The sequence below is a fragment of the Platichthys flesus genome, chromosome 3 (genome assembly GCF_949316205.1).
Source record: "Platichthys flesus chromosome 3, fPlaFle2.1, whole genome shotgun sequence".
Taxonomy (NCBI): domain Eukaryota; kingdom Metazoa; phylum Chordata; class Actinopteri; order Pleuronectiformes; family Pleuronectidae; genus Platichthys; species Platichthys flesus.
The window spans coordinates 12929429-12955942 of NC_084947.1; the positions used below are offsets into that span (position 1 = coordinate 12929429).

At 42.2% G+C, this 26514-nt stretch overlaps 5 protein-coding genes across 5 annotated transcripts in view; 1 reads left to right on the top strand and 4 right to left on the bottom strand.

The window, feature by feature from the left end:
* Positions 1-294: 294 nt before the first annotated feature.
* On the bottom strand, positions 295-7337 carry sart3 (spliceosome associated factor 3, U4/U6 recycling protein). Its single transcript, XM_062381989.1, has 19 exons — positions 7084-7337; positions 5786-5912; positions 5589-5699; positions 5287-5471; positions 4976-5081; positions 4553-4677; positions 4296-4451; positions 3855-3993; positions 3398-3505; positions 3221-3298; positions 3072-3130; positions 2704-2813; positions 2511-2623; positions 2350-2426; positions 2096-2267; positions 1571-2010; positions 1165-1317; positions 848-1035; positions 295-761 (listed from the first exon to the last, which is right to left on the bottom strand). The coding sequence occupies exons 1-19, from the start codon at positions 7303-7305 to the stop codon at positions 569-571; spliced, it is 2862 nt and encodes a 953-aa protein (XP_062237973.1). The 5' UTR covers positions 7306-7337; the 3' UTR covers positions 295-568.
* Positions 7338-9699: 2362 nt separating this feature from the next.
* iscua (iron-sulfur cluster assembly enzyme a) lies at positions 9700-11874 on the top strand. The gene is made up of 5 exons (XM_062382751.1): positions 9700-9839; positions 10016-10129; positions 10391-10501; positions 10900-10978; positions 11203-11874. Exons 1-5 carry the CDS (start codon positions 9738-9740, stop codon positions 11292-11294), a joined length of 498 nt encoding a protein of 165 aa, XP_062238735.1. The 5' UTR covers positions 9700-9737; the 3' UTR covers positions 11295-11874.
* Positions 11875-11895: 21 nt separating this feature from the next.
* si:ch211-191d15.2 (vasorin) lies at positions 11896-13571 on the bottom strand. Its single transcript, XM_062380992.1, has one exon. The coding sequence runs from the start codon at positions 13273-13275 to the stop codon at positions 11896-11898; it is 1380 nt and encodes a 459-aa protein (XP_062236976.1). The 5' UTR covers positions 13276-13571.
* A 1439-nt stretch (positions 13572-15010) lies between these two features.
* Positions 15011-20892, bottom strand: tmem119a (transmembrane protein 119a). Its single transcript, XM_062382737.1, has one exon. The coding sequence runs from the start codon at positions 17743-17745 to the stop codon at positions 17011-17013; it is 735 nt and encodes a 244-aa protein (XP_062238721.1). The 5' UTR covers positions 17746-20892; the 3' UTR covers positions 15011-17010.
* A 1706-nt stretch (positions 20893-22598) lies between these two features.
* Positions 22599-26514, bottom strand: part of coro1ca (coronin, actin binding protein, 1Ca) — a 28972-nt gene continuing 25056 nt past the window's right edge. Inside the window, exons 9-11 of the mRNA XM_062381992.1 lie at positions 26295-26352; positions 25934-26176; positions 22599-25298 (exon numbers count right to left, since the gene is read on the bottom strand). Coding sequence (XP_062237976.1) covers positions 25179-25298; positions 25934-26176; positions 26295-26352 — 421 coding nt within the window. The 3' untranslated portion in view covers positions 22599-25178. The remainder of the gene's footprint in view (positions 25299-25933; positions 26177-26294; positions 26353-26514) is intronic.

Below are 26514 nucleotides of genomic sequence, written 5' to 3' on the forward strand. Positions count from 1 at the left end.
TCTCTGCTAACCTTGTTCTCTGTGTCTTCAGGTCAAAATAAGCTACACCACTAAAGTCCTAGGTTCTCTAAACACATCTGGAGAATATGTCTCATCACTGTTGCACACTCACCTTATTTACACTCACACACCCCAACTATATTACACTTTTGCATGTACCCTTTTTTTCTTTATCTTTTTTTTTTTTCTTAAACAACATTCACAAGTTTGTCTGTTCTGAATATTTAAAAAAATACTCTGCTTCGTTCAAATCCCCTTCACGTTACAACAAATGAAAGACACCTGGCAACATACAACAATAGTTACAGTATATTTACACACAGATATGATACACTTGTTTTTATAAAATTGCCTGTCAGCCATCTTTAAACACACCACACAAAATCGATCTGTCACAGGATTTAAGATGGAAGGTGAGATTGTGGCGATTCAGGCCGTCTCGCAGTAGCGGCTAAGGGAACGGGACTGGGATCAAAGGAAAATCAGGAAACCAATTACAGAAGAATCACAGACACTAATTTGTAAGGACACAAGAAGGTTTTTCAGTGTGGTTCTCCTGCTCGTCTTCTCACTTGTTGAGAAGCATCCTGGCAAAGTCTGAATTCGACAAAGGTTTCGTCTCCGCGGCTGCGTTGGCTGATGAGCTGCCAGGTCCTGGCTCCAGCTCGGCTGCGGACCCGTTCTCCACTTTGCTTGCGGGCCCACTTTGTCGGTGCAGGGAGCGAGGGAGCAGGGACAGCTGGGTGCGGCCTCTTCCTCTCCTGGAGAAGGAAAAGCCAGCTCTGTATCAGTGCAGTTACAATTTTGAAAATGGCAGACTTGCAGAAAAGCAGAGAAATAAACTTACGCTCCAAAAGCCTGGCGAGGCATTATGTCCGCCATAAGTCGACTGGAACCAGGTAAGTCGGCCATGCTTCTCCGAGGAGGGTTACTTATAGCAACAGAGATTTTGTTGCCCTCCACTTCAGTGCCGTCTAATTTCAGAACAGCCTGAGACGCCTCGGTTTCATCTGCAAACTCAACATATGCCAGACCCTGCAGAGATGCACAGCAAGAGATGGTTAACAATATTAGCGACCCATTACAGCTCCACTTTCCTCCGCGTGTGTGGAGTCCTAAGTGGTAACCATCAGCCCAATCAAGAGCACACTTTAAATACGTCACCTTGGGTTTTCCTGAGCGATACGTGACCAATCGGACCTCCCTGATGGTGCCGTGGCCTTTGCAGAGTTCCCCCAGTTGATCCTTGGTGCATGAGAACGGCAGCCCGGAGATGAAGATTTTGTGTCTCTCCATGGTTGTGTTGTATTTAAACACCTACAGGGACATGGATGTGAAGATGTCATCAGTGTTTGTGTGTGGTTCCCCAATTTAAGACACTTTTTAAACCAAATAGATTCAACTTAATCTATGTTTCAGTCTCGGTCCAGACAAAGTATGATGGACACCTTGTGGCTTAAATGAATTGATTACACATTTTTCAGTAACACCCATCAATATGTCACAATAAATCAAGTCAATGCGATTTAAAATAAGTGGCATATAATAGACGGATAGATAGATTATTTACCTTAAAGTCAGGGTTTTTGTTTTTATCCACACAAGGTGACACAAACATGGGCCTGCCCTCCACCTCCCGTCTGTCCAGCTTCAAGGCTTCAGGGACCGACACCGGGGACTCAAACTGTACGTAGCAGTAACCTTTGAAGTTCCCTTTGGTGCCGAAGACAGGGCGAACCTCTTTGATGGGACCGCACGTCTCAAACAGCGTCCTGAGCTTCGACTCCGGCTCTTCCAGGGTGTACGCCATGTTGCTGATGAACACACTGCTGTTATCGTTTCGCAGCTCTGGCTTGTCATCGTTTGGCTTCTGAGCAGCAGCCATGGCTCCCTGCTGGCCTTTTTTAGCCGCCTTATACCCAGGGGGGGCATTTCTGCCAGAGAGTCCTGTCTCGGTCTCCATGTGCTCCTCTCTGCTTTGCTCCCCGTTGCCTCTGTGCCTTTTAGGAGCTTGTTGTGTCACAGAGAAATAGATTAATGTCTATAATTTAGTTTGGCTTAAAAAATTAAAATTCCATAATTCACTCAATCTTACCAGAGTCTTCATTCCACTTGCCCTGATAATTATTATTTTCTGCTTTCCTCTTCTCTCCAAATCTAGTTCTAGTCTGGTCCTTCTTCTGAGACTTCTTATCGGATTTTGATTTCCGCCGCTGATCCACTTTTTCGTCTTCTTGGCGAGCAGAGTTGGCTTCTTTCTCAGCCGCCTAACAGACACAGCATGGGAACATTAGCCAAAAGCAGCTTACTGATGCTCCTGCACTTCACACTGCTGATACATGCTCTTACCTTTGCTCGTTGCTCATTGATCCTGGTCAGCCGGGTCTCTGTCTTCTGCACTGCCACGTCCCAGCCCTCCAGAGAACCTGACGCAGAATACAGGCACAATGTAATTCAGGAAAAATCGCATTTATCTTAATGTCAATTTAGGATTTAATGTTGTGACTCACCCTCCACTCGCTCAAAGGTGAGCAGGACCTCACACACATGCTCTGGATAGTCAGTGGTGCATTGAACTGCTCTGTGAAGAGCTTTCCGACAGTGAGCTGGGTCACCATAAGACCTATAGAGTCAAATCCTCTTAGATTATTGAGCGGTCAGTACTTCATTTTAAATAAACTTTTCTCAAAAATACTGACAAACCTTTCAAGGTTATAGTACTCCAGCCACATATTGGCGTATTTAGCGTTTCCTTTTGTCATGATGCTGTCCCACAGTTCTCTGGCTTTTTGCATGTTCTTGCAGTGGAGGGCCTGGTGGACAAAGAAAGTTATCAACATTTATTCAAACTGTTTTATTACACGTAAAAGTGATAGGGTTTTTGTCTTCAAATAACTTTAAATCACTTAATAAATATCTTTAATAGTATAATCCACTAAAACTGTTACATTTTGGGAAAATTAGTAGTAGTTATAAATCTCTGAGCTTTTACTAACTAACCTAACACAAATACACACAACCAAACAAGAAATCAAACTCTTGAAAACGGACGTCATTGTAACAGTTCTTACCTCTATCCTCGCCCAGATCTGCATAATGATACAAGACGGATCTCCGCTTTCACCAAATCCTGCAGAGCCACGGCACCAAGAACATGAGTCACTATGTGAAATTCACACGAATACAACGCAAAAAATAAATCGTAGTGAGATCTGCTTACTTTCTTCCACATCTTGTTTAATGTAGTCTAGAGATCGAGAGAAGGCTCCTCGTAACTCCTCTAACTCTTTACTTGATTCTGAAACATGAAAAAATTTAAAAAAAAGTAACAACATCAGCAGGGGGAAAAATGAATTTGTTCTTTTTATTCCCGTTTCTGACACACAGCTGCTCTCACCTTTACTGAAATCCACACGTCTCCGCAGGTAGTCCAGGTACGCCTGCCAAATTTCCACATAATCTGTTGCTTGAATGAAACCGGCAGTCAGCGCCTTCTCAAAAACCTCTGTGTTACAAAAATGAACATTATGTTAATAAAGCTGTTTTCAGACATGCACTGGACTCTGCAATTCCAGTGATAGACACAAAAATGCAAAAAAGAAAACAAATATCGCCCTGGTGAAAAAGCAGCATCACATGTGGCGCCTATGAAACACGATCAAAGGTACCATCGTGGGTCTAGGATTTCCCTTAAGATTTCATCATAGTGGGCTAGAGTTTTAAAACATATTCAAGATAGGGACCACTCAACATCTTACACATCCCGGTGTAATAAAACATATGGGTACATTTCAGTACACTTATCACAGATACGCATCAACAACAATAAATGAAAAACAGAGCTATCTGGTGACCTGAGACAATCTGATGCTCTGCTCCATGCCTCTCCAGAGCGAGCAGGTAGCTCTTCCACAGACCCATGGTCCAGGGACAGTTCCTGACAGCACGTTCATGAATAGGAAGAACCAAGTCCTTGATCTTCAGCTGACGATCCTGAAGGTTCATAGAGAAGAAATATGATTAAATTAATAGTCCTAATGAGGCTGAAATATTTCCTATTGAAGATCCAACACCTACATTTCCTTCTAACACATTCATGTATATGCTTGTCTGCCTAATTTACATGCTGTAAAAAAAACACATTAACACTGATATATGACTAATGCAAAAAATAAATAAAATAAGTGGATAAATGAAAACACTTTGAAGTAGGAGAGATGGAGTGTGAAACAAGTCCAAACTCTACACAGCTAATATCACAGACAGCACCAGGCCAAACACTGACCAATACTCACAAGATACAAGGTGTATTTTGCCCAGATGTCTGGCACCAGGCAGTTCTCCGCCAGAGTCCGCTCAAACGTTATCTGGATGCGAGCTGGGTCGCCTTCCTTTAGTTCAAAGTCAATGTAGGTTTGATACTCTGCCATCTTCGGGGGCTCTGCTACCAGCTGCAGAAGAACAGCACAGAGATGTTAAACAATGAAATAAACTATGCACATGATTTTAGGACTTTAAGGAGAACAACTGAAGCAAACGATAAGTACATTACCAGTGACTCTTCAAAAGATCTGCGCTTATCCATCTGCTGCATAGCCTTTTTGTACAGATTCATGGCCATCTCAGGAACCCCGTGTTCAGACCACTCGCCATACTCTGCATAGGTGGCTTCCATGTCTACAAAGCAATGGAGCACAAGCATGTCCATTATCAGTGAAGATTCATCCCACATACGGTATTGACAAAAGTAACATTCAATGTATCAACTGGGCGATAATAAAAAAAGCAAATAAACATTCTGGTGAACCTTTGTCCACTTCCGAATCTTGAGTGCTCTCTTTCTAAATCTGCATTTACAACAATAGACAATATTCATCACACCAGGCAGCTTCTTATTTTATGTATTCAGCCCTCACAACAGAAGTCCTGCCCCTTTTACAGCAACGTGTCTACACAGAAGTGGCACCATGCTTACCCATTAAGGGGACGGCTAGCTGACGGCGAAACAGTGTATGGATTCGCTCGAGCTGAGTGTTGAGCAGCTCCTGCTCCTCGCGGCTGGAAATCCTGCCAGGGGGAGGCTGAGGAAAAAACAGATGTGTGAACATGTAGCAAAGACCCATTAGTCTAAGATCAAATGACTTCCCATTGTAAGTATTTTTACAGAAACAGAAAGGCAAACTCCTCTGCTGGCCAAAAGAGTTATAAGTGTCTAATTATCTAATACCATTTAGCATTCAATTTGTCACATGTAATAAGATCCCTTATTGTGATGGAAACACTCACCTGGACTGTGGACAGAATGGCGTTCTCAAACTCTCTGTACGCCTCCCACACCGTCTGTCCCTTGTTCATGTGAAGCCCCACAGCCGTCACCGCTCTCTCAAAGATGGATCTCACCTTGTCTATCCCCCCTGGTGAGCCCATGCCACCAATTGAATACTGAGCATATTCAAGCCAGATATCTGGACCTGGGTTTAAAAACAAAGAGTGCAAACAAATATTAAGCCTGTGGTTGAAAAATGTTAAGCGTGTGTTATTGTCCGAATGTCAGATCGAAGGCAGTAACAATGCTGCAATGCACTCACAGATATAGTCTTTTGTTGCTCTCTCGAAAAGTTCATACACCGTTTCCCGGTTCGACTCCTCCTCAGTCTCAGTCAGACGGATCTCATCCTTGAGCCAATCCAGCCAGATCTCTGCAGAATTAAACAAAATGAAATTTCGGGTTGCTCAACTGCTGCAGGGCTGCTGTTAACTCAAAGCATCTGAGACAAACACCGACCTTCAGTGAGAGGGAAGAGTTCACTCATCTTCTGCCTTGCCTTCCGCAGTCGAATCAGTTCTCCCTCCTGCCGCAGCAGCTTGATGAGATCCACATGGCAGTTGTAGTCGAAAGCGTTGATTGACAGCTGAAAAGACAGAGTGATTGTCGGTGATGCATAACAATAGCAATATCATCCTAATTAACCCATTCTCTGCTGAATTGACTCAGTGATGTATTTACCCCTCCAGAGGAAACATCCTCATCCATATCAGCAGCAATGACTTCACAGACATTGATCACAACAGTTTTGATATTATAATTACAGCCAGAAATCTAACCAAAATATTAACAACATGAAATATGAGACAGAATCTAGACATATCACCCAGCCTGGGTACCACAGATGTATATACACTCAGCTGCAGGTTTAGTGGGTAGTCAAAGCTAAAACTAATGATATTTAAAACCACAACCAGGGTAATAACTATACTGGTGCTGAAAATATCTGATTGGTAAATATTTTGATTGAAGTGCTGAAGTGACTCTTGAGGGAAAGTGCCAAACAACCCCTTGTCTCTACTTCTTAATTTAGAGGAGCTGTCCTTTTTCGTGTAATCAATAATTTGGGGTATTAAAAAAAAAAAATTATTGGTCAACATAAAAGAAACATTGATCAACAATGAAAGTAAGTTAGTAAGTTAAATCTAATCATAACAAATCATTTTCAGAGGCTCCTTTTAGCTGATAGTTTCAGTATGATCCCTGTGGAGGCTGTAGTTTATGATCCAGTGTTACTTTGCAACAGCAGCAACACAAAGATCCTCTAAAACATGAATGAAGTTTAGTCAACAGTTCTCTAGAAGTTTCAACTATACTTACTAACTGAACGATTGGAAGATCTGTAGCAGTATTATCATTAGTTTAAGCTATGTGTACCTAATAAAGTGGAAGCTGTGTGTAATCAGTCATGCTTCAGTCAAGTAAATAAAGACTTCGTTGTTGTAGAAGCACAGACTATATAACATAGTATATATATATATATTGAGACGGAAGTAATCCTACTTATTTAACACAACAGAAAAGACCCATGTGTCACCAGACAGCACGTTAGCATCACATGCTAACCACGACTGCTAAATGAATGGCGTCGCATCCTATGCGCTCGTGTACTTGTTCAGTGTGGAAGCAGCTAACGTGAATACATGTCTCATTCTAACACACAGAGCATCTCAGGGGGTTAACGCTGCGGTTTCCCGCCCCTTCGGTCCCATTAGCACGGTAGTGAAGTTAGCACGACTCGGTTGTTGGCTAGTCACCTGCTCCTCCAGACGCTGGATCTCGGCTTCGTTCTCCTTCTCGTCCTCGGAGGAGTCGTCCTCTTCGTCGTCTGAATCGTCTTCTCCCATACCTTCTTCCTCCTCCTGCTCCTCGTCGTCCTCCTCTTCGTCCGACTCCATCTCTCTCCGCTCCATCCCTGCAGCTTGTTCCTCCTCCATGTCCTGCAACTGCGTTTGCTCTGCGTTGCTCGGCGCTGCCATGTTGGAAAAGAGTCCGTCTGCCTGGTAACAGGCGGAGTGCAGCCGAGGGAGGCGGAGCCCGAGCCCGCCACGGAAATTCACGAGTCCCGCCAACGGCAACTTTATTTCGAGATGATTATTTATTTCATACAAGTAACGTAACGGTACTTTACTTACTTTACTTTACGTTAAGTTTTCAATTTTCTGCAAATTTCGGTAAGAATTTGAGCATGTAAATTTCTTCAAAAAGCCAATTCATTTGCCTGAAAAAATAAATAATGAAAATAATCCTTACAATTTCAATAGGGCCTCACTGTCTCCCACTGTTCGTTGCTCGGGCCTAATAATAATAACAGAATAAAGGAGCTAACTAGATTAAAAGAGTTAAACCAAAATAAAAAGGTTAAATAACTCATACAGGATATAATTTATGGAATATTTATAATGCAAAGAATTGCCTTCAGCAGGAGGCTTGAGCAACTGGAAAACTAGTAGTTAGTAGACTTCATTATCTGGTTAATTAAGAAAAACTGACTTCCTTTCATTAATGGAAAACTAAACATGGATTTAAAGACTGGAGGCCTTTCTCAAACTTGCATACTTCTGTGCTTGTTGACTTGTGAAACATGAATAGTTCACGTTCATAGTTCACCATTTAAATTCTGAACTAGTTCATAGTTCAGTTCATGTCATAGTGTTAAGGTTGAAAGTGGGAATGAGGTGATGCGTGTTGCTCCTGCGGTGTATCCGAGAAATAAAGTGGCCACATTCCAAGAAAAGAAACATGTCCTCCTCCTTATTCACGGAGCGGTCCGGACGGCTGGTTACCGGCCAGACAGCAAGCCAAGATCACCAGTGACTGGTGACCGGCTCCTGGTACAGGCGACATAGGAGACTGATTTATCATGACGTGACACATGCAATGTAAAACAATACATGAACGTCACACCGTCATCCTCTAACCCCGGGGACTCACCGGAGGTAGAAGAGCTGCGAAAAGCGGTCAGCCTCGTTTCCTCACCCATGTTAAATACTTGAGTGCGCCACGGCCACGGCCACACACACAAGCACATAATCTCCTGTGAGGGGGGGTGGCAGCTACAGGCTTGTGTAGGTCAGTCACCTGTGAAGACCAGCATCATTTACCCCTGAACCAGCGCCGAGAAATGTTGATGAAAAATAAAATATAAAATATAATGAAAAAAAACAAAAAACTGCGCGTGCACATCCTGCGCAGAAGCCTATTGCGCAGGAATTGCGCGGGCAGCTTTTTTTTATTTATTTTTTAATTAAAATATTTCCTGTTTTTATATTTAATTAATTTGAATTTACTTTAGTGTAAGATATTTAGCAATTAACTGGAGAAATTCTGCCACTTTTTAGAATTCGTAAAACAATCTGCTTGAAATAGGCTCAGTATGGGATTCGTACCCGGGTCTTTGAACCAACGCTCTACCGACCAGGCCATTCCGCCTGATAGTTGTGGTAAGGCACTAAGCACTTTAACAAGATGAACATATTATCGTGTGTGTCTGTCCGTGTCATTTCATGCTGCTTTTGATAATCACTTCAGAGAAATATTTTCTACTTTACTACATATATTTGACAGCCTTACTTAAAAGTTACTTTTATATTTTTGGCTTTTAGATACTGGGAAATTTAACATACTTTAAAAAACTATTTGTTGGTGTTTGTTAGAGGGTCGAAAGTAGTGATGGTGAGATGAATCTTCATGAAGCATTGAAGCTTTCCATCCAATTGATTCACTCATGGCCATGGGCCGAAGCTTCATGGTGCTTAATTTGCTCTACTGCGCCATCAAGTGTACAATAGATGTAAAACAGGCAGAATGATTATAATGACACCATGGCTTTGGTGTGTGAAGCTTTGAATTGAATAAATGAAGGACTGATGTTTGTGATGCCAAACCATACAATGGCGGGGTCAAAAGAGAAAGTGGAAACTAATTGGGCAGATGGTTGTGATGTGATTGTGCTTGTGTTACCTGGGACAACATTTTTACTCTTCCACAGTGCCTGGTTTCAGGCGGTTTCTTTTTATTGCAAACAAACCCACAATAAAGTCCCAATTCCACAAAATGTGAGGCGGGGGGGGGGGGGGGGGTCCATTGCGTTTCACTGCCCCCATTTCCTGCCTCAGTCACGTGGTACGGCCGGCTCGATACGCGATTAAACCTTTGATCGCCAAGTTTCTTTCTTTAAGACCTTTGATCGCCAAGTTTCTTTCTTTTAAGTCCTTGCTGCGTTTAATACTAATAATTATACTGATTCTGCTGAAATAAGATTTTTTTTGCACTATATTCAGGCTGTCATATTGGAACGTACTCTAGAATAGTAACTGAAGTGCCGCATTGTAAACGGTAGAGGGCAGCATTGTGCTTTATATGATATAACCTTCAGGAGTTTCTTTAGAAGAAGAAGAAAGAAGTAAACATGGCGGCCGTGTCTCTACGAAACTCTGCGACCTCACTGTTGTTGTTCAGCCGTAGGTTGTTGGTTCCGTCTCTAAATCCCGTTTGTTCTTATCACAAAAAGGTAAAAGACCAAAATATACATTTTGTAAGTTGTAAATGAAACCAGCCTGTCGACAATTCACTGGTGCTACACGTTTCGTCTTGTGCTGCTAACGTTACCCGAGCCACTTACTGATTTTTTTCCTGGTTTCCTCAAAGAGCAGCAGCGACACTTTGTTTTGTGCGTTTATCCTGAAGGTGGTGGATCACTATGAAAACCCAAGAAACGTGGGCTCTCTGGACAAAAACTCAAAGAGCGTGGGGACCGGGTTGGTGGGTGCACCAGCCTGTGGTGATGTAATGAAGCTTCAGGTAAAGAAGGTGGAGGCCGAGACCCGGCAACAGCCGCCATGACTTCAATTCTTTTTATTTAATTTTTCACAGAGGACATGTTAACATATCATAGGAAAACCACAGGTGTCACTTAACATCGACACTGACTCTGTAAAAGACAATGTGAACCAGCATGACAGCTGCACACTGATCAGCCATCTTATTATTTACACATTTGACGGCTCAAAGTGTCTGCTGTGAAAAATACATGTTACATGTCCGATTCCGTGTTGTGTGCAGATCCAGGTGGATGAAAATGGCAAGATAGTGGACGCAAAATTCAAGACGTTTGGCTGCGGATCAGCAATTGCCTCCAGTTCTATTGCAACAGAATGGGTGAAAGGGAAGTCGGTAAGTTGGAAAAAAACTCAACCTCTGCCAAGGCCCAGCAGTCCCCTTACATTCAAGTTGCACCAAATAGGACACACGCATAGATATTAGTTATCGGTTTCCCAAATATTCTATTTTTTTTTACACAGATGCATCAATTATCCCCTCTGAAATCAGTGAACATGTAAAAAAATATTGGATCTGGATCGCCCCTTGATCAGAGGGGGCCAGTCCAAATGTTAATTGGTTCTTTCTTGGACCATGTCCCACCCTTCACCAAGTTTAAAAAACATCTGTCATCCTGCTATCGACTAAAATCATAACCTTTTTGGTGGAGGTAATTTAAAAAGTAGAGGATTTAAATGTATCTTGTGTTTAGGTTAGTTTGTTGGTCTGTTCATTCTGCTCTCACCCTACAGATCGATGATGCTCTGAAGATAAAGAACACAGACATTGCCAAAGAACTCTGCCTTCCTCCAGTCAAGCTCCACTGCTCTAGTAAGTTCAGGGCACAGATTTGGCTTTACAGTTAGTTCAAGTTGCATGTTTCTGAGATTCATAATAAATTACTCTGAAAAGGCATAAAGTCGAAAATAGAAAGTTTTTCTGATGAAAAGTAACCACAGTAGTAATTTAATTTTAACTGCACACTCCCACAGCTTTTTTTTCTGCAGTTCCTCCTCATAATGTTCTCTAAAATCATCTTCTTCCTTTTTGTTTAGTGCTCGCAGAAGATGCCATAAGGGCAGCGCTGTCTGACTACAGACTAAAACAACAGGACAAGGAGGAGACTCGTGTGAAGGCCAGCGGTTAAAGTGCTGTTATTTACCGTCCTATATGGCGGTATCCCATCCATATTTCAGCACCATCCGGTGTCTTGCAGCAGAGAAGTGCTGTATGGAGGATGAGCTGCCAATATACTACATCAGGTCTTGCTCCCCTCTGGGATTTCTGGGAGTTTTAAAGCCTGTATAAACCTTCAAGGCTGTGTGATTGTTAGTCTCTTGAACTCAAGCCTGGATGTTCAAGTTCCAGGTGTTAACGGTGTTTAATGAATTAATTTCATCATATTATCAGAGATCACAATATTTGGGAATACTGTTTCCCAATTTGTTGTGTTTTTCTACAAAAATAAGACAGGAGATGCGGGAATACTGTTTCCCAATTTGTTGTGTTTTTCTACAAAAATAAGACAGGAGATGCATCATACACAGAAACTGAAGGGCAGGGGCTTTTTTCCCTCTGTGTATTTTGTTTTTATTTTGGCTTGACTGTGTAAAACTTCTGCTCCCTCATTGATGGTTCAAGTCAAGAACTGAAGTACACTTACAACACCATGATGCAGAATATTGTATCCGACTGTTCATATTGTGCATTAAACGAATAAAAACATTTCCAGTGAGTCTGTGCCGATGTCATCCAACAGACCCTGCATCAAGCGGGGCCACCCTCATTTGGCGCCGAAGCACCAGTCTCAACACAAGTAGCACCGCCATCACTAGGAGAGTTATTAATACACACAGCACAGTGAGCAGAGAGATGACCACTGCAGAGCTTTGTTGTGTGAACTGTCTTGGGGCTGGAGTGAGCCAGGGTGCGTCTCTGTTCGTAGGGAGTAACGACTGTGTCTCTCCAGCAGAGGTCGTGTTACTCTGAGGGTATCCACCTGTGATGTTTGGACATTTCTGTTCCTCATCGGGAGGATACGTAACAGTCTTTAAGTTTGATGGGCTTACAGACTGTGTTTTATTTAGAATTAAACACTTCTCATAGGTGAGCGTCTGTAAAGTGAAGTGTTCAAGTAACAAACGAGTCTCTGGAACATCTTTGGAAAACACAGGAACAGTGGTTAATTTTGATATTTGCAAGTCTCTTAAATCCTTCTTGTTTTCAAACAAGCTTCGTTCTGTCGGCTTCACTGTCGCAGAGCTGAGGTGGGACAGTGGCGTCCTCTCGTTTGGCGTCAGGACGCGAGGACAGAGAGCCATGACGGAGAGGTTCAGGAGCAGACGGTGAGCCAGATGGCCGGGCTCAGTGCACACCAAGTCTGTCGCCATCTTCAGCCTCCCGTTTAGCAGCCAGCGGTACAGATACAAGATGTCACATTCGCACACCCACAGGTTGTTTGTGAGGTCCACAGACCTGAGAAGTGGCAGCCTGTCGAAGGCGCGGTCCGGGACTGAGCGCAGGCAGTTGCTGTTGATCTTCAGGACCTGCAGGTTTACCAGGGGGGACAGCGAGGGCAGGTCCAGGGTCGAGATGCAGTTAGCTGAGAGGTCCAGGTGGGTGAGTGATGGGGGGAGGTTCCTGGGGAGGCTGCTGAGGTTGTTCCCCTTCAGCGTCAGGACCTGCAGCTTGCTGAGCGCCTGGAGGGCCCCTGGCTGGATGGCCCGGATGCGGTTGTCCTCCAGGTCCAGATGAGTGAGGTTCCCCAGCTGCCTCAGGGAACCTGCCGTGATGTAAGTGATGCGGTTCTCCTGCAGCAGCAGGGACTCCAGGCTGGGAGGCAGGCCACGAGGGAAGCGGGCCAGCAGGTTGTGACTGAGGCTGAGCTCCTGGAGGCTGGAGAGGGCCCGGAGCAGGTGGTCCACGTTACAGAGCTGGTTCCTGGCCACGGACAGAGCCGAGGTGCTGAGAGGGACCGGGCGAGGAAGGGACCTGAGATTCAGGGACTCGCACAGAACCAGAAATCCTGGTCCAGGACAACAGCAGCCCGGCGGACAGGAGGACATCGTGAGGCACGTTAGTGGACAGATGCAGAGAACCAGTAGGACGCCACATCCGCACCAAAGCATGACATCACTGAACGGAGTAATGGAGGAGAGACGACCACGTTAGCCAGGCTACTAATTCAATCCAGCCCCCTCTGTAAGGGGTTTATAAGTTAGCAGTTAACAGCTTTAGTACTGGTTAATCATCATTTATTGATGCTTTATATATCAGACATGTGACATTACACTTTGGCTGTTATACTTATGAAGACAGCTGCAGGGCATCTGGAGCAAAATACATGTATTAGAAACGTATTAACATGTATAACAACAGATGTGATTTATTATTGATTGATTTATTAACATTTATAATTGCAAATGTCTCACTGGTTATGAAGGATAACTTAAATATTTATTGAGTTACTAGAGAGTGACTATTGGTGATCAATCCCCCTGGTAGCCATACTGACTATGGGTGTATCAATTGGTACATTTATAAAGACATTAACAACTTATAAGCAACTTTATAAAGAAAATGGAAAATAATTATAGGCCAGAGCGCTTACCATTCTTCTATTCCTGTATGATCTGCTCCTCCGAAGAGATGGACAGGCATGATTCCACATGGTCCTCACGGGATCCTCCGTCTCTTAAGATAACTACTGCCACTGACGAGAACTTCAGGCAGATGCTCATCAAAGTTTAACGACAGCCTTAAGGTGCAGTGTTACCTCTTCTGGATCCTCTTCAGCATTCACATCGATGGAGAGGCCCTCGTCAGCGGGACACTTCGAAGAGGGTCAAAACACTCACAGAAAGAAGTTCCAAAGGACAGATTGTGTAGTAAAATACAAATGGAAACGACACGGGTGACCCAGATAATCCTCTATCTGCGGTTACCAAAGGCTGGTGTTCCCTACTACTCAGAGAGACTGCATCTGGCGCCCCATGAGAGAGAGTTCTAGTGACTGGTCCACTGGTCCGTGTGTCTTCCAGCTGGGAACAGCGAAAGTGACAGGATAGTATTTTCTCGAATTATTTAGCACCTCGCTGACAAAGGAGCAGGGAATCGGACCCTCGAGCAAGGCTCTGTCAGGGCTCATGTTTCAGGAGCCACAGGGTCACACTTGCTGTTGTTTTTTCATCTTTGATGTTTGATCTTCAGTGAAATTTGAGCCCTTGCTTCATGAATGGGTTTGTGTTTCAGCCATTGACGCGATATTTAATTACATTTTAGTGGATTTTTAGTTTTAGACATTGGTCTGAATGTAGCCATGTGAAGATGGAATGGGTAGATAAAAGAAGAAAAGTGAACATGCATAAGTGATGAATCATTTTTCACATGGGGGCAGTATGACATCGCTTGTTAGAAATATAAACAAAGTCAAAGTTTAACTTTTTGTTTAAACTACACTGGAAAAAAAAATCTGTGTCACCAAGATTTGTACAGTCGAGACGTCCGGTCTTGTTAGAGCAAAGTGCTCTGTTTGTATCTGGAGAATTGCTGTTGAACTATTTAAGCAATCTTGTACAGTAGCCAGTGAAGGCCAAAGGGGGGCTCTCGTCACCTCCAGATTCTAATAACCTCTGTGGTCCCTGGTTTTAGGTGTGATGGTGTTAACCAGAAAACTGGAGTTACCGTTTTGTTTGTGCACTCCCTGGGCTTGAAATGTTAAGTCAGACTGAAGCTGACGTCTCCAGTGGATATCTCAAATCTGACATTCTTGAGTCAAAATTACAGATCCCCAAGTTGAACATAATGTGCACGTAGCAAACATCCTCTTATTTTAGACATTCCTCGCCTTTTTCTAATCTTAGTTTTATTTTTCAAGGCTGTATTTGAGTTTCATCATGGCATCACAGCTTTTAAAATGTCTTCAGCTACATTCCCAACCACAACAGCACCTCAGACAATGCCCAACAGTCCTTTTAAATCCAATCAAGCTGCACCAATAGCACAAAGCCAAAGATATCAGTCCTTAAAAGCTTTTTGGTCCAGATCCATTAATTCTTCTCTGGGACCACAATAAAAAATGTGAAAACATTCTCTCAGTGTTACAGAAAGAGACAAGATATTCCTGGACGTGTCCCTTGATCCAGATTTGAGCTTAAATGTAATGGGTTCTTCCCTGATCCACACCACATCCTTCCACCAGACTTCATGGTGAAAAGAGAACCTCCTTGGTGGAGGTAATAAAAACAGAAACACTGTTACAAACACTTTATTAAACATAAGCAAAACACAACAGTCATTTTGTAAACAATAAAACTGTCACTTACAAAGGAAGCATGTCTGGAAACATCTGAGGAAAAAAATCGAATCTGAGGTTCAGAGGAATAAAATATAAAATCATGACCAGACTCTTCACTCTGGGCCATTAATCACACAAACTGTTTTTCATCAACGCGTATTCTCAAAAAAATTAATTTCAGTCACAGGAAATTGAGGAGAGTTTTTCTAAATTATCTTCTCCATTGCAATCTGAGGTTTTACTCTAATAAAGTCAAATGACAATTACACTTAAATGCTTTAGATGTTTTTGTTGCCACTTTAGGTTAAAGTTGAACCTGAAAACACACCAACAAAACAGGCTAACATATGATCACATTAAAAATAAAATAACATAATTTATTTTGTACATAAGTATTACTTATTAAAAAAAGTTAAACCCTTACTCATAAAGTCTGTTTACCAATAACAGCCTGATCTAAATGTAGATGCCAAATTGATCTAGATTTAAATGATCAGCAAAATAAATATGTGTATAGATGGATACAAGATGTTTATCATTTTTCTTTTAGTTCAGCACCTGAATTTCAAATTGTGTTTTCGGTATAAAGCTTTGAGAAATCGGTTCTAAAAGTAAATAAAAAACAATATCACATAAAATAACGCAATGAAGACAAAAGTAGGTAAATATGAATGTATATATAAAGAGAATAATTTCTTACAAGTCAAGTGTACTGCTGTCTCACTTTGCTTTGTTTACAGTACCAAAAGAGTTTTGTCGAAGAGACAGATGATCAGGCTCTTAGCTGCTGGATAGAGGTTGTGTTTTGCAGCAGGTTGAGGAGACGCCTCTGTCTCAGCAGGCCACCGGAGAAATGAGCCTTATGTGAATACTTTCAATTCTAATATTTCTATTTGGGAACACAAGCAAATTGAATCTGCTCTTTTTTTAAATTTCAAACTAACTTTCTTTCTGCCTGTTTTAATCCATAAAATACTTTTGATAAAGGGATGCAACTTAAATAGCACAATATTGAGAATTGACGTCACTGACTGACACTGTAAAGGAAAGTTTGAATGCCCTTAGATGTTTACATATTTTATATTTGCCACAGCTCCTCCCTTCACTCTGGGCTCTTTCTTCCCTGGATTCTTCCACAGATGTTTATCTGGGTAAAGCAGCAGGAGACTTTCTGGAGAAAATTCTCACATGAGAATCAGCACTTGTGACAGTTGCATCCATTTTCCCACCACAGACACTCATGATCAATAACCGTTGTTCACGTCTCCTGTTATCAGTTGTTGACCATTTAATCAGAAACTTAGAGATATACAAGAGGTCACATATCTTCTGCTCTGTAGTTTTCTTTTTTAGGTAGTACTTAATATTTCTATAAATATGATTTTTTATTACATTTTATAAAGATGGATGATTTTTTCATTGAGACATTAGCCTCATTTAAATATATCTCCCCATGTAGGTAATGATCGAAACCTTTTTGGCACATTCTGCCTTTGTGTGTGGATTAACCAACTGGTCTTCATTTGTCACCTTTCACCTTTAGGTAATGAGAAGCCTGGACCCTGGCTTAGTGATGGCTCTTTTTCAGATGGCAGGTGCACGCAGGCGGACTGGAGCTGGTGCTGGGGCTGGAACTCTGCTGCACCTCCTCCTTGTACTTGGACTGCTCTTTGTGCTTGGGCTCCTCTCTCCGTTTTTCCACCTCCTCGACCTCCCTGACCTTTCTGACCTCCTGGCGAGGTGACGACCGGACGTCTCTCCCTCTCTCTCCCACCAGAGCCTTGGAGGGAGTGCGCAGGTTCTTTGGGGAGGCCATGCTCTGAGTCTGCACCCTCTTGACGTGGTCGACGGCGTAGGGCCTCTCCTGGAGCTCGCCTGAATTCTTGCTGGTAGTTTTATCCGCCATGTACTTCCTGGGTGTATTAGCAGGCGGCTTGTAGGTCTCCAGCTTTCGCTTGTGACTCATCGCAGTGGCGCAGCAGATGATGAAGACCATGACGATGAGGAGAGAGGTCACCACGATGATAATGAGCAGATTCTCCTGCAGGAAGTCCACGACTCGGGTCAGCACAAAGTCCTTGAGGCGGATCATGGTGGTGGTGATGCTGTTGGTGATGGTGGGAGCTCCAGTGGCGGTGGTGACGTGGACAGGAGCTCGGGTGGAGAAAGAGGTGGGGAAGAGCAGCTCCAGCTCTGCTTCGTCGCCGCTGCCGTCTGACATATTGTAGAACATGGGAGTGGAGTGACACACGCTGCACCACAGAGAGAGCAGGGTCACACAAGTGACCAAGTGAGACGTCATCTTTTCTTATTGAGTCCTGCAACAACAACAGAATGCTATTTAACCTAGAGTCAGAGGAGGAAGTAAGTTTAAACCTGAGGACCCACAGATAAAATGGCTTGATGCACCTTACAAAAATTCAATTTGGGAATATCCACAATCGGGCCTGGATATTCTCTGGAGTTTGCCTTTCACATACAAAGAACACAGCAGGACATTGGTCAGACAAGCTCACAACAGAGAACTCTCCAGAGCCTTCAGCACACAGGAGCCAGGGGGTAAAGTATAAATTCAGCTGCAGAGAACACGTGTTTACAGACACCGGTACCAGTCCTTATTACCAAAAGCTCTCTTGATATCTTTCTACATGTATGGCACTACTTTCTCATCCTGAGATATTTTTAATTTCCCCTTGTTCACTCACATGACCTCGTTCAGGGGGGCTGGCAAGAGAAACTTCAGACAAAGTCTGTATAACTGTATTTTCCCATACAGACCATCGGGAGAACGGCAGATATTATCCAGAGGTCATGTATGTAAGCAGGTTTATCCTCTTCCTTGTGAAGAGATCTCAGACGAGAAGATTCTGTTCATTAATAATGAAGATGGAGTCAGGTGGTAACTAGCTTAGCAATAAAACTGGAAATAATGAAAAAAAACGTTAGCCTGATCCAATGTAGCTAAACCTGCCTAACAGTAATTCTACATTTTAACCAACATTAAATCAATACACAAAGAGAAGAGTACAAATGACAAGTTTTGGATTTCTTGGAATTTCACATAATCACTTGAACTAAAAGCATTTTTCCTATTTCAGATGTTTTAAATTAAAACTTTTTAAGAGGCCTGAAGTCAAAGACTGAGCTTCCTTTGTCTAGCAGAAACGTTGTACTCATCGTGTTTGCTCCCTCTCCTGCAGCAAACACATAACAAAACCCTTTTACCCTCTCAAACTCCAGTCTCCATCTTGAATTAGGTTTTTCCAGGTTTTCTGCCGCCGTCTGTCTCTCTTGCACCAGATCTATTTAAGCAGGCTGCAGAGTAGCCATTACTTATTTGGGGTGGAGACAGTAAGGTTGGTGCTGAAGGCCTTATAATTTGAAAAGAGGAGGGAGGCCACCCAGCCACCACACCAAAGCCAGGAGGATGCCATATTGCAGAGGGAGCACAGAGGCGTGGGAGCCCTGTGGCCACGGCCTCTATATTTACAGTGGGCAGCAGCAGCTGCCGTACACCTCCCACAGCAGCACAGACCTTATGAAGATATTTCTGCCTCCAGGAGAACCTGCATTTACTCACAGGACGACGGACTGAATAAACTTCCCAACCTTGTATTACATCTCTTCCAGGAGTCTCTCCAGTGTGAAGTCGAGCTTTAACACAGAAAACTGAACCTTTTGTCTGGTGACAATTAAAACCTGTTGAACTGATAACACAGTGTGAAGTTACACAGAGCTGAGCTGCACAGAGCAGCTTCTAATCAGCATCAGGCTGGAGTGAACCTGCTGCTGCTGTTCACACTGTACAGGAACCCCCTCCCCTCTCTGTGTGGTCAGACCTGCTCTCTGCTGGAGCAGATGGTAAAGGCTGGCTCTTCATCCTGGATGTACAGCACTGCCCTTCAATCACCATAATTACAGCCATAAATACATTTCCTGTATGTTACAAGAGGGTCCACATTATATCTTTTACTGAAGGACATCCAGATGCAGATATGCAATTAATTATGACATGCTATGACATTCATTTAACACAGAGACAGAGCTTTTGCAACTCTGAGGTGTTGAGGGCCAAACTGTAGGATAGAGTCATATGTGTGCCTGTTCAGTAAAAAAAGTATTTTTGGCTGCATCTTGTCCTGGATGTCCTGTTCCTCAAGTAAAACACAGTTAGCCCAGATTCAGTATGTGAAAGTTTGTGAAATTTGGAATATAAACAAAAATTCAAACTAAAGTTAAGAAGTCTTAACAGTGTTTGACCATAAAAAAAATATTTAAAAGGTGGAGAACTTACTATCGTTTCATATAAATCTTAATCACCTTTAACACTTTAAACTACAGGTAAAAAACACTGAAGACCAATGTAATGGATGAATAATAATAATTTATAATGTTGGCAGGGGCGAAATAAGCATTCACATTTTGGGCTTGAGTCAAAGAGGTAATACCACAATGTAAAAATACTTAACTTCCAGCACCAAATTCAACATTAACAATCAAAGATATCATCCTGCAGCATCTGCAGGTTTAATTCCAACCTGGCCTTTGCTACGTGTCTTCTCCGCCATCTCCCCCATTTCACGTTCACTGTTCCATCAATAAAGGTGAATACCCGAAAATATCTAAAATAACCTAAAAATCTAAATCCAACTCAAATAAAAGTAGAGAAATTATCAGCAAACCACACTAAAGTATCATATAAAGTATAAAAACATATCAATCATACTTAAAAATGGGCCCTGTGATTATTTTATAATTTCAGTTGGAGGTGAAGTAACAGTGCATGATTGTCTTTTACCTGTGAAATCCTAAAATATGGATTAAAAAAAAATGTAATGTAGTATTAAATACATCTCCAGTAATTGAAGAAAATACAAGTAATTGTAGAAATGTGAAATATTCAAGCCAATTATAAAAGTTGCTGAAAGTGGTACTGTACTTATATAAGTACAGTTAATTGCAAAGCATTACTTTCTACAACAGAGTTGTAACAAGAAAAAAGCAGAAAAAGTTACATATGAGCCAAATGGATAAATTTGGATCCTGAGCTCAACATTTTGTCAGTTTGAAAACGCAGAATTATCTGATATATCCAAAAATAACATTGTTTTTTATTCCTTCTGTCTTCCTTTGCTAACATCCACTTTACATATTCCTGAATAAAGAAATATATACTCACAGACTGAGTCAAAAACCGGGGTTTTATCTTCTTGGCGGCTCTGAGCGGTGCAGACGGTAAAAACAGGGGAGACGGAGTCAGAAGAGGAAAGTAAGAGTGCAAGAGAGTTTCTGAGCATCCGCCCTCCCTGCGCCGTTATACTGACTGTATATTTTTTTTACTCGCCTCTAAAAAGTCTCCTCCTCGCAAATTGGTGTTCAGTTCCTCTATTTTCAGCCTCTCCTCCCTCCTTTTGAACCTCCCTCCTCACTCTCCATCCTCCTGCACTTATGGAGCAGCCATCTAGGACCGGACATTTTCACTATGTATGTGATTTTTGTGAATAATTATGAAGGAATTAGTCAAGTAGAAGTCACTTTGTGCACCGCGACATTTTTTAGAACATAGATTAATGAAAACCTTTTGTTTCCAGATATGTTTTATCATTTAATCATTGTATATAAAATTGTGATTGGCCAGAATAAGTCGACTCGTTCACGGTTTGACTCACTCAACTAACAGCCAAACCTTTCTGCTGTGAATCCACCACAGTGAGAAGGACCTGCAGAGACGCTGCAGTTGGTACAACAGGGCCGTGTTTTAGAGAAATGGGTATTTCTGTACTCGGTGGGGCGAGTCCCAGGACTTCTCTGCCTCCCACTGAGTCCTCTCTAATTAAGTCCATGTTGATTACAGCCTGTCTCTACATGGCACAGAAGACCAGCGCGGAGAACGAGAGCACGCCTTTCATCCCAAAACACATGTACAGGGCCAACATATAAGCTCCGTGGTCTTTTAGGAGAACTTGTCTCTGGGGCCGTCTCCAAACATGCAGGGGATCTATTTAAAGCTGCTCCAGCCTCCTTTCTTGTTCTATTCACTTATTGTGACAGATGATGCTGCTCAGCTGGGGAGGAGGTGACAAGTTACAAGAAATAAAAATGTTTTCAAAAGTTTGGGAAAGAATTTGATCCACATTTACATAAAAAAATAATAAATTCTGGTCGAGACCTTCATCAGTTTGTCTCCAGAGGGACAGATTCTTCTCACCTATGTTATTTCTGTTTCACTTATTGTTGTATATAACATTACAGCATCAAACAGCTCTGTGGTTTACAACTACTACGTGTTTCTGATTGTTGCTTTATCTTTATCTTGTCATCTAGCAAAACAAAGTTTCATCTCTGTCTCCTCATATTTATACTACAAGTTATACCACGATGTGTTCATGCACTGAAAATACAGATTTCTGTCCAATTCCAGGTTTTACTCAAGCATACATGAATTATCTGTTTCTATCCATCTATTCTGTTTTGTCATTTCACTGCAGCACTGGAGCCTATTCGCAAGTCTCTACGACCTTCTGATCCATAACCATAACCCTAGCCCATAAACCTAACCCTCACCCTAACCCTAATTGCAACCCTAACACTTCACATATTGGGTTTTTCCCTTCTGAAGGTCATAGAGGCTCGGTGATGGGACCAATCGATTGGGAGTGCCCGCAGTAGTGGGGGTAGAGCCTTGTCGCAAGTCTTTACCACCTTCTCATCAATAACACTAGCCCTAACTCTAGCCTTAAACCCTAACCCTACCGCACCCTTACCATAATTGCACAAATTGGGTTTTTCCCTTCCGAAGGTGCTCGGGCCCTTAATATGATTAGAAACTTGTCACTAGTCATGTTTGGATATAACTGTGACCCATAGAAGAATGTTCTAATTATATATTTGTAAACCGTTACAAAAGATTAAAGAAAATCAAGTGGACAGACAGTCCATATTATATATATATATATATCTATCATAGTCTATGGGACAGACTGAATAGAACATTATTCGTTTAGTCTTTTTTATAAAGACTGTTTAAAAGAAAAATACAGGATAAATATAACCTTATTCTAAAAAGAAATTTCAGTTGAGACAACAAGTTTGAACATAGTAAAATAAAAATAAATTAAAACAATAAGTACAGAGATGAATTCAAAACTCAATGAGCCCATTTTAAAAAGTCTTTATTATTTTTTCTTATAATCAATGTTTGATACTTGAAGCAAGAATAATGAACAAAAATGTTGAGCAGACCTCGACATGAGGCGTCATCCGGGTTCGTTTTGGTCTGATTTTCTTTCTCGATATTCATACGACCTCCAGTACAACAGAGGCTCAGTTGTCTCATGATGCGTTATGGCAAGGTGCAGGGAACACAGACAAGGGGAAACATTTATAACCCACCTCCCTCAAAAATACCCTCTTGAGCACAACCACAAAAAAAAAAAAAAAAAATTACAGAAAAAATATGGTCATGTTATTTACACAGCTTCCACTCATTTTTCTAGACCTTAATTACAAACATACCTCTATCTTTCAACTGCACATTTCTCCAACCTACAGATTCCCTTTGGGTCACTATCCACTACTACGCCTTCTCAAAACTCTTGTGCCGACAGTGCTGTGACAGATCTATAGAGTGGCAGTCTGATATACAAGATGGGGCAGTAAAATCTGTGTCAGATCAGCGCTCCTGTAGATTCCCTGTCAGTAATATTTAAGGACTCGCTGCTCACGTTACATCTGGAAGCCACGATGACCGAAAAAAAGCTGCGCGATCGGTTTGACATCATTCTACGATGTTTTAAATGCCTGTAGCGAAGTCGATGGTTTCACCAACGCCACCTGGTGTATTTTGGGATGATGTCATCTATGTGGCTGAGATTAAGCTCTTAAATGAGCAGGAGCCTTGTAGCACCTCAAAGCGGTGGGCACCTCTCAACTCCTCCATTTACTACACAAATCTACTCACACAACAGTCCCCTACAAACACTTCCATGGTCACCCTTATGGCACTTTCAGGTCTTTACAGTGGTTACAATTAGTGAAGGCAAACAGACTGAACCTTTACCCGTCTCAGCTTCCCACTAGGAAGCAAATCTACAACATCAAGAAAATAGAGCTTTTATCATAGCAAAACAGCTCAGATTAAACGATTCCAAAGGTTCATGGTTTTCGTAATAACTATACTCGATGGGGGCATCTGAGAAATAACCATTCAAAAAAATTAACAGGGACTGGAAGTGCTAAGAGGGATATAAGCACAGTGGAACAAGAAACAGGATACAAATTAACAGTGAACTATTCAGTTCATCCAGGTTAGAGACAAATCTTGGATGATCTACTCTGAATCCATTTTTATAACACCACCACCACTAAGACGAAACAAAGCAGGAACATCCAGAGTGACAGGAACCAAAATGGCCAAAGACACGAGGCACATTTTCATACACAATCTTGGCCTCAAAGGTCGATTGTGAACAGTTTCTGAAACGATCTCCAGTTTTATCACCAGATGGTTTTCAATAGTCAAGCCAATGTGTGATAACTTGGTGTCATTTCACATCAATCCCTGTTTTTAAGATACAGATCTGAGATGGTGTTTAATGCAACAGTGACACAAAATAATCCCACTACACTTGACTATACGTGTGTTGAGCTAACCTGTCAACGGAGGTTGGCTACTGAACCTCTGAGAAAAACACAAAGCTGAGCTGACAGACGCTTTTTCTGCAGAGAGGCTGAAATGCACAGAGCTGGTTTGTCTGTGGGCAGCACATAAAATACCACAACGACCAACCAACCAGTGTAACTGAGTCACTACAGTACAGTGTTTACTGGAGAAGGAATGTTATAGAAGGATCCTTCCCCACACCAACAAGTGCCAATCAATCTGATTCGTGGAATGTATTTGTCTTTTTCTCCAATAAGCACACAGTGGATGTTAATGAAGCAAGCTAGAGAGGAATGCATGTTTACATGGACTATTGTGTCCACAGTCAGAATGATGAAAAGCGACAGGAATGAAAAAGAAACAGCGGAAGGCAGGTATTGATTTGTGCAACTCCAACATAGACAGCAATTATGATTTATCTATAGTCCTTGATGTCGACTCTGGCAGAAAAATGTGTTCAATCCCAATTTATTTGCATCGTCAATCTTCTTTTCCCAACAATTTCTATTTCAGATTCAATGAGGACTTTCTTCTCTTTGTACGATCAGTCTACTTCACTGAGTTCCCCTGTTTGCATTTTGAATATTCCCACAATAAAAAAAATACTGTTAAGGAGGTGTAAACAAAAGTTAAATTTGGCAACATTATATTTTGGGGTATGGCAACACAAAACACTGATGCCTACTTCAAAAAAAATATTGGGGTATACAATCGGCAATGGGAACTGCTGACTTTGGAATTGCATGGTCATTACTCTAAAATAAAAATAATTGTGTAAGACTGTTTTATAAGAAAAAGATAATAAAAAATGTCTGCCACAGAATAAAAGGAGTCCTTTGTCACCAAAAAGCAAAAAGTATTTTCTGTTAAATTTGCCACACCTCCTTCTTATTCCACCTGTGTTAAACTGAGGGTTGGGGGCTGGCTAAGAAAAGTTCATCTGGAATGTAGCTAGGAATCGTTGCTGGGCAGGACTCAGATAAACACTGTCACTGAGATAGACAGTGACCGGTCCTGCCCACCACCCAGCCAATGGAACGTCCTGAATTGTAGCGGGTTCGGGAAGAGGGTCATTAAATGGCAATTTTGGACATTTGTTCTTCAAGTTTGATGATTCGCTTCTCCTGACTGCTGACCAGGTCCTTGAGGGATTTTATTTCTTTCAAGATCTCCTCCAGCTTGGCTTCAGATTTCTGTGAGAGACACAAGGAACAAATGACAAGAACTTTTAGCACATTTGTCTAAGCTTCTGTCATAATTCTGCTGCAAACTTCAGTGTCACAACAGGGCAGAGGACAACCTGTGAAACACTGCCTACAGTCTTGCACTGCCACCAGGTAGGACCTGGGTCTCTGAGGGTTAAAATGTTCCTCCAGCAGTCGAACCAAGTGGGCTGTGATTACAGAGCAGTATGGCAGAGAGACACATGGGCTGGGCCCCAGGCGGGTGGCTGTGTTGTGGGTGAGGCATGGATGCATGGCGGCAGGACGCCCAGAGCTGCACCAGACCCCTTAGTTTGTAGAGTGGGTTGTACAACCTCTACAAACTACCTCAGGAGCACAGCCAGCAATCAGCTCTGTTTCTTTCACTTAAAATGTGTCTGTCGGACAACATGAGGTCCAGCGAGCCACAGACGAATAGACAGACCTGCAGTGAGGTGCCTTAATGAGGGTGGAAGGTAGGAGGACAGACTCCCATGTCAGATGTTGTCTAAATATTACAGAACTAACTGTCCTAATTCAAATCATGTAAGGGCTTTATTTGGCTTAGATTCGCAGGGTTGTTCTTGATATGTGAAATGATCTGATAATAAAAAGTAAATACTCACAATTGTTGGAGTTGGGGAGGCAGACCTGATGGCAGGGCTCGAGTTCTCTGTGTTCTTGGCCGCCTTGCTGTCCAAAATGTTCTTTTTGAACACCTTGAATTCACGGTTCTTGGTTGGAACATAGACATTCTTGAGGGAGATGAGTATGGGTTCTCCATTCTTGCCTTCAAACCACTCCTCAGCCTCAATGGCAGGGTCTGGTCCGGCTGTGTCAGGGTACAAGTCATCTTGGAACAGGTCCGACTGAAGGAGAGGGAAAATTCCAAAACCAGTAAATTATAAGAAAAGGCGTCACTACACTGCTGTTGGTTCCACCTGCAGATATACATGGGTGCTGCAGGCGCGTACAAAGACAACTCACCTTCCTAGGCACAGTCATCACGATGGGCTCACACTTCCTTTCATGCAGTTTATAGAACCTAGAAACACAAATTAAAACCAATTGCCAAAAGGTCAGCACATTATTAAACAGAAATAAACTCAAATATCAACCGTGAGGTTTGTGATTATGTTCTGCCTCCTAGTGGTTAAACTAGGAATTCAACTTTACAAATTATAAACTCAAAAAAAGAATCTGGGTT

Excerpts from the sequence above, each read along its gene's own strand:
- tmem119a (XM_062382737.1), bottom strand. The coding sequence starts at position 17,745 with ATGACGTCTCACTTGGTCACTTGTGTGACCCTGCTCTCTCTGTGGTGC.
- si:ch211-191d15.2 (XM_062380992.1), bottom strand. The coding sequence starts at position 13,275 with ATGCTTTGGTGCGGATGTGGCGTCCTACTGGTTCTCTGCATCTGTCCA.
- sart3 (XM_062381989.1), bottom strand. The coding sequence starts at position 7,305 with ATGGCAGCGCCGAGCAACGCAGAGCAAACGCAGTTGCAGGACATGGAG. Across the intron at positions 5,700-5,785 it reads ACTCTTCCCTCTCACTGAAG|AGATCTGGCTGGATTGGCTC; the intron begins GTCGGTGTTTGT and ends TTAATTCTGCAG. Across the intron at positions 3,506-3,854 it reads AGAGCATCAGATTGTCTCAG|AGGTTTTTGAGAAGGCGCTG; the intron begins GTCACCAGATAG and ends TTTGTAACACAG.
- iscua (XM_062382751.1), top strand. The coding sequence starts at position 9,738 with ATGGCGGCCGTGTCTCTACGAAACTCTGCGACCTCACTGTTGTTGTTC. Across the intron at positions 9,840-10,015 it reads TTTGTTCTTATCACAAAAAG|GTGGTGGATCACTATGAAAA; the intron begins GTAAAAGACCAA and ends TTTATCCTGAAG. Across the intron at positions 10,979-11,202 it reads AGTCAAGCTCCACTGCTCTA|TGCTCGCAGAAGATGCCATA; the intron begins GTAAGTTCAGGG and ends CTTTTTGTTTAG.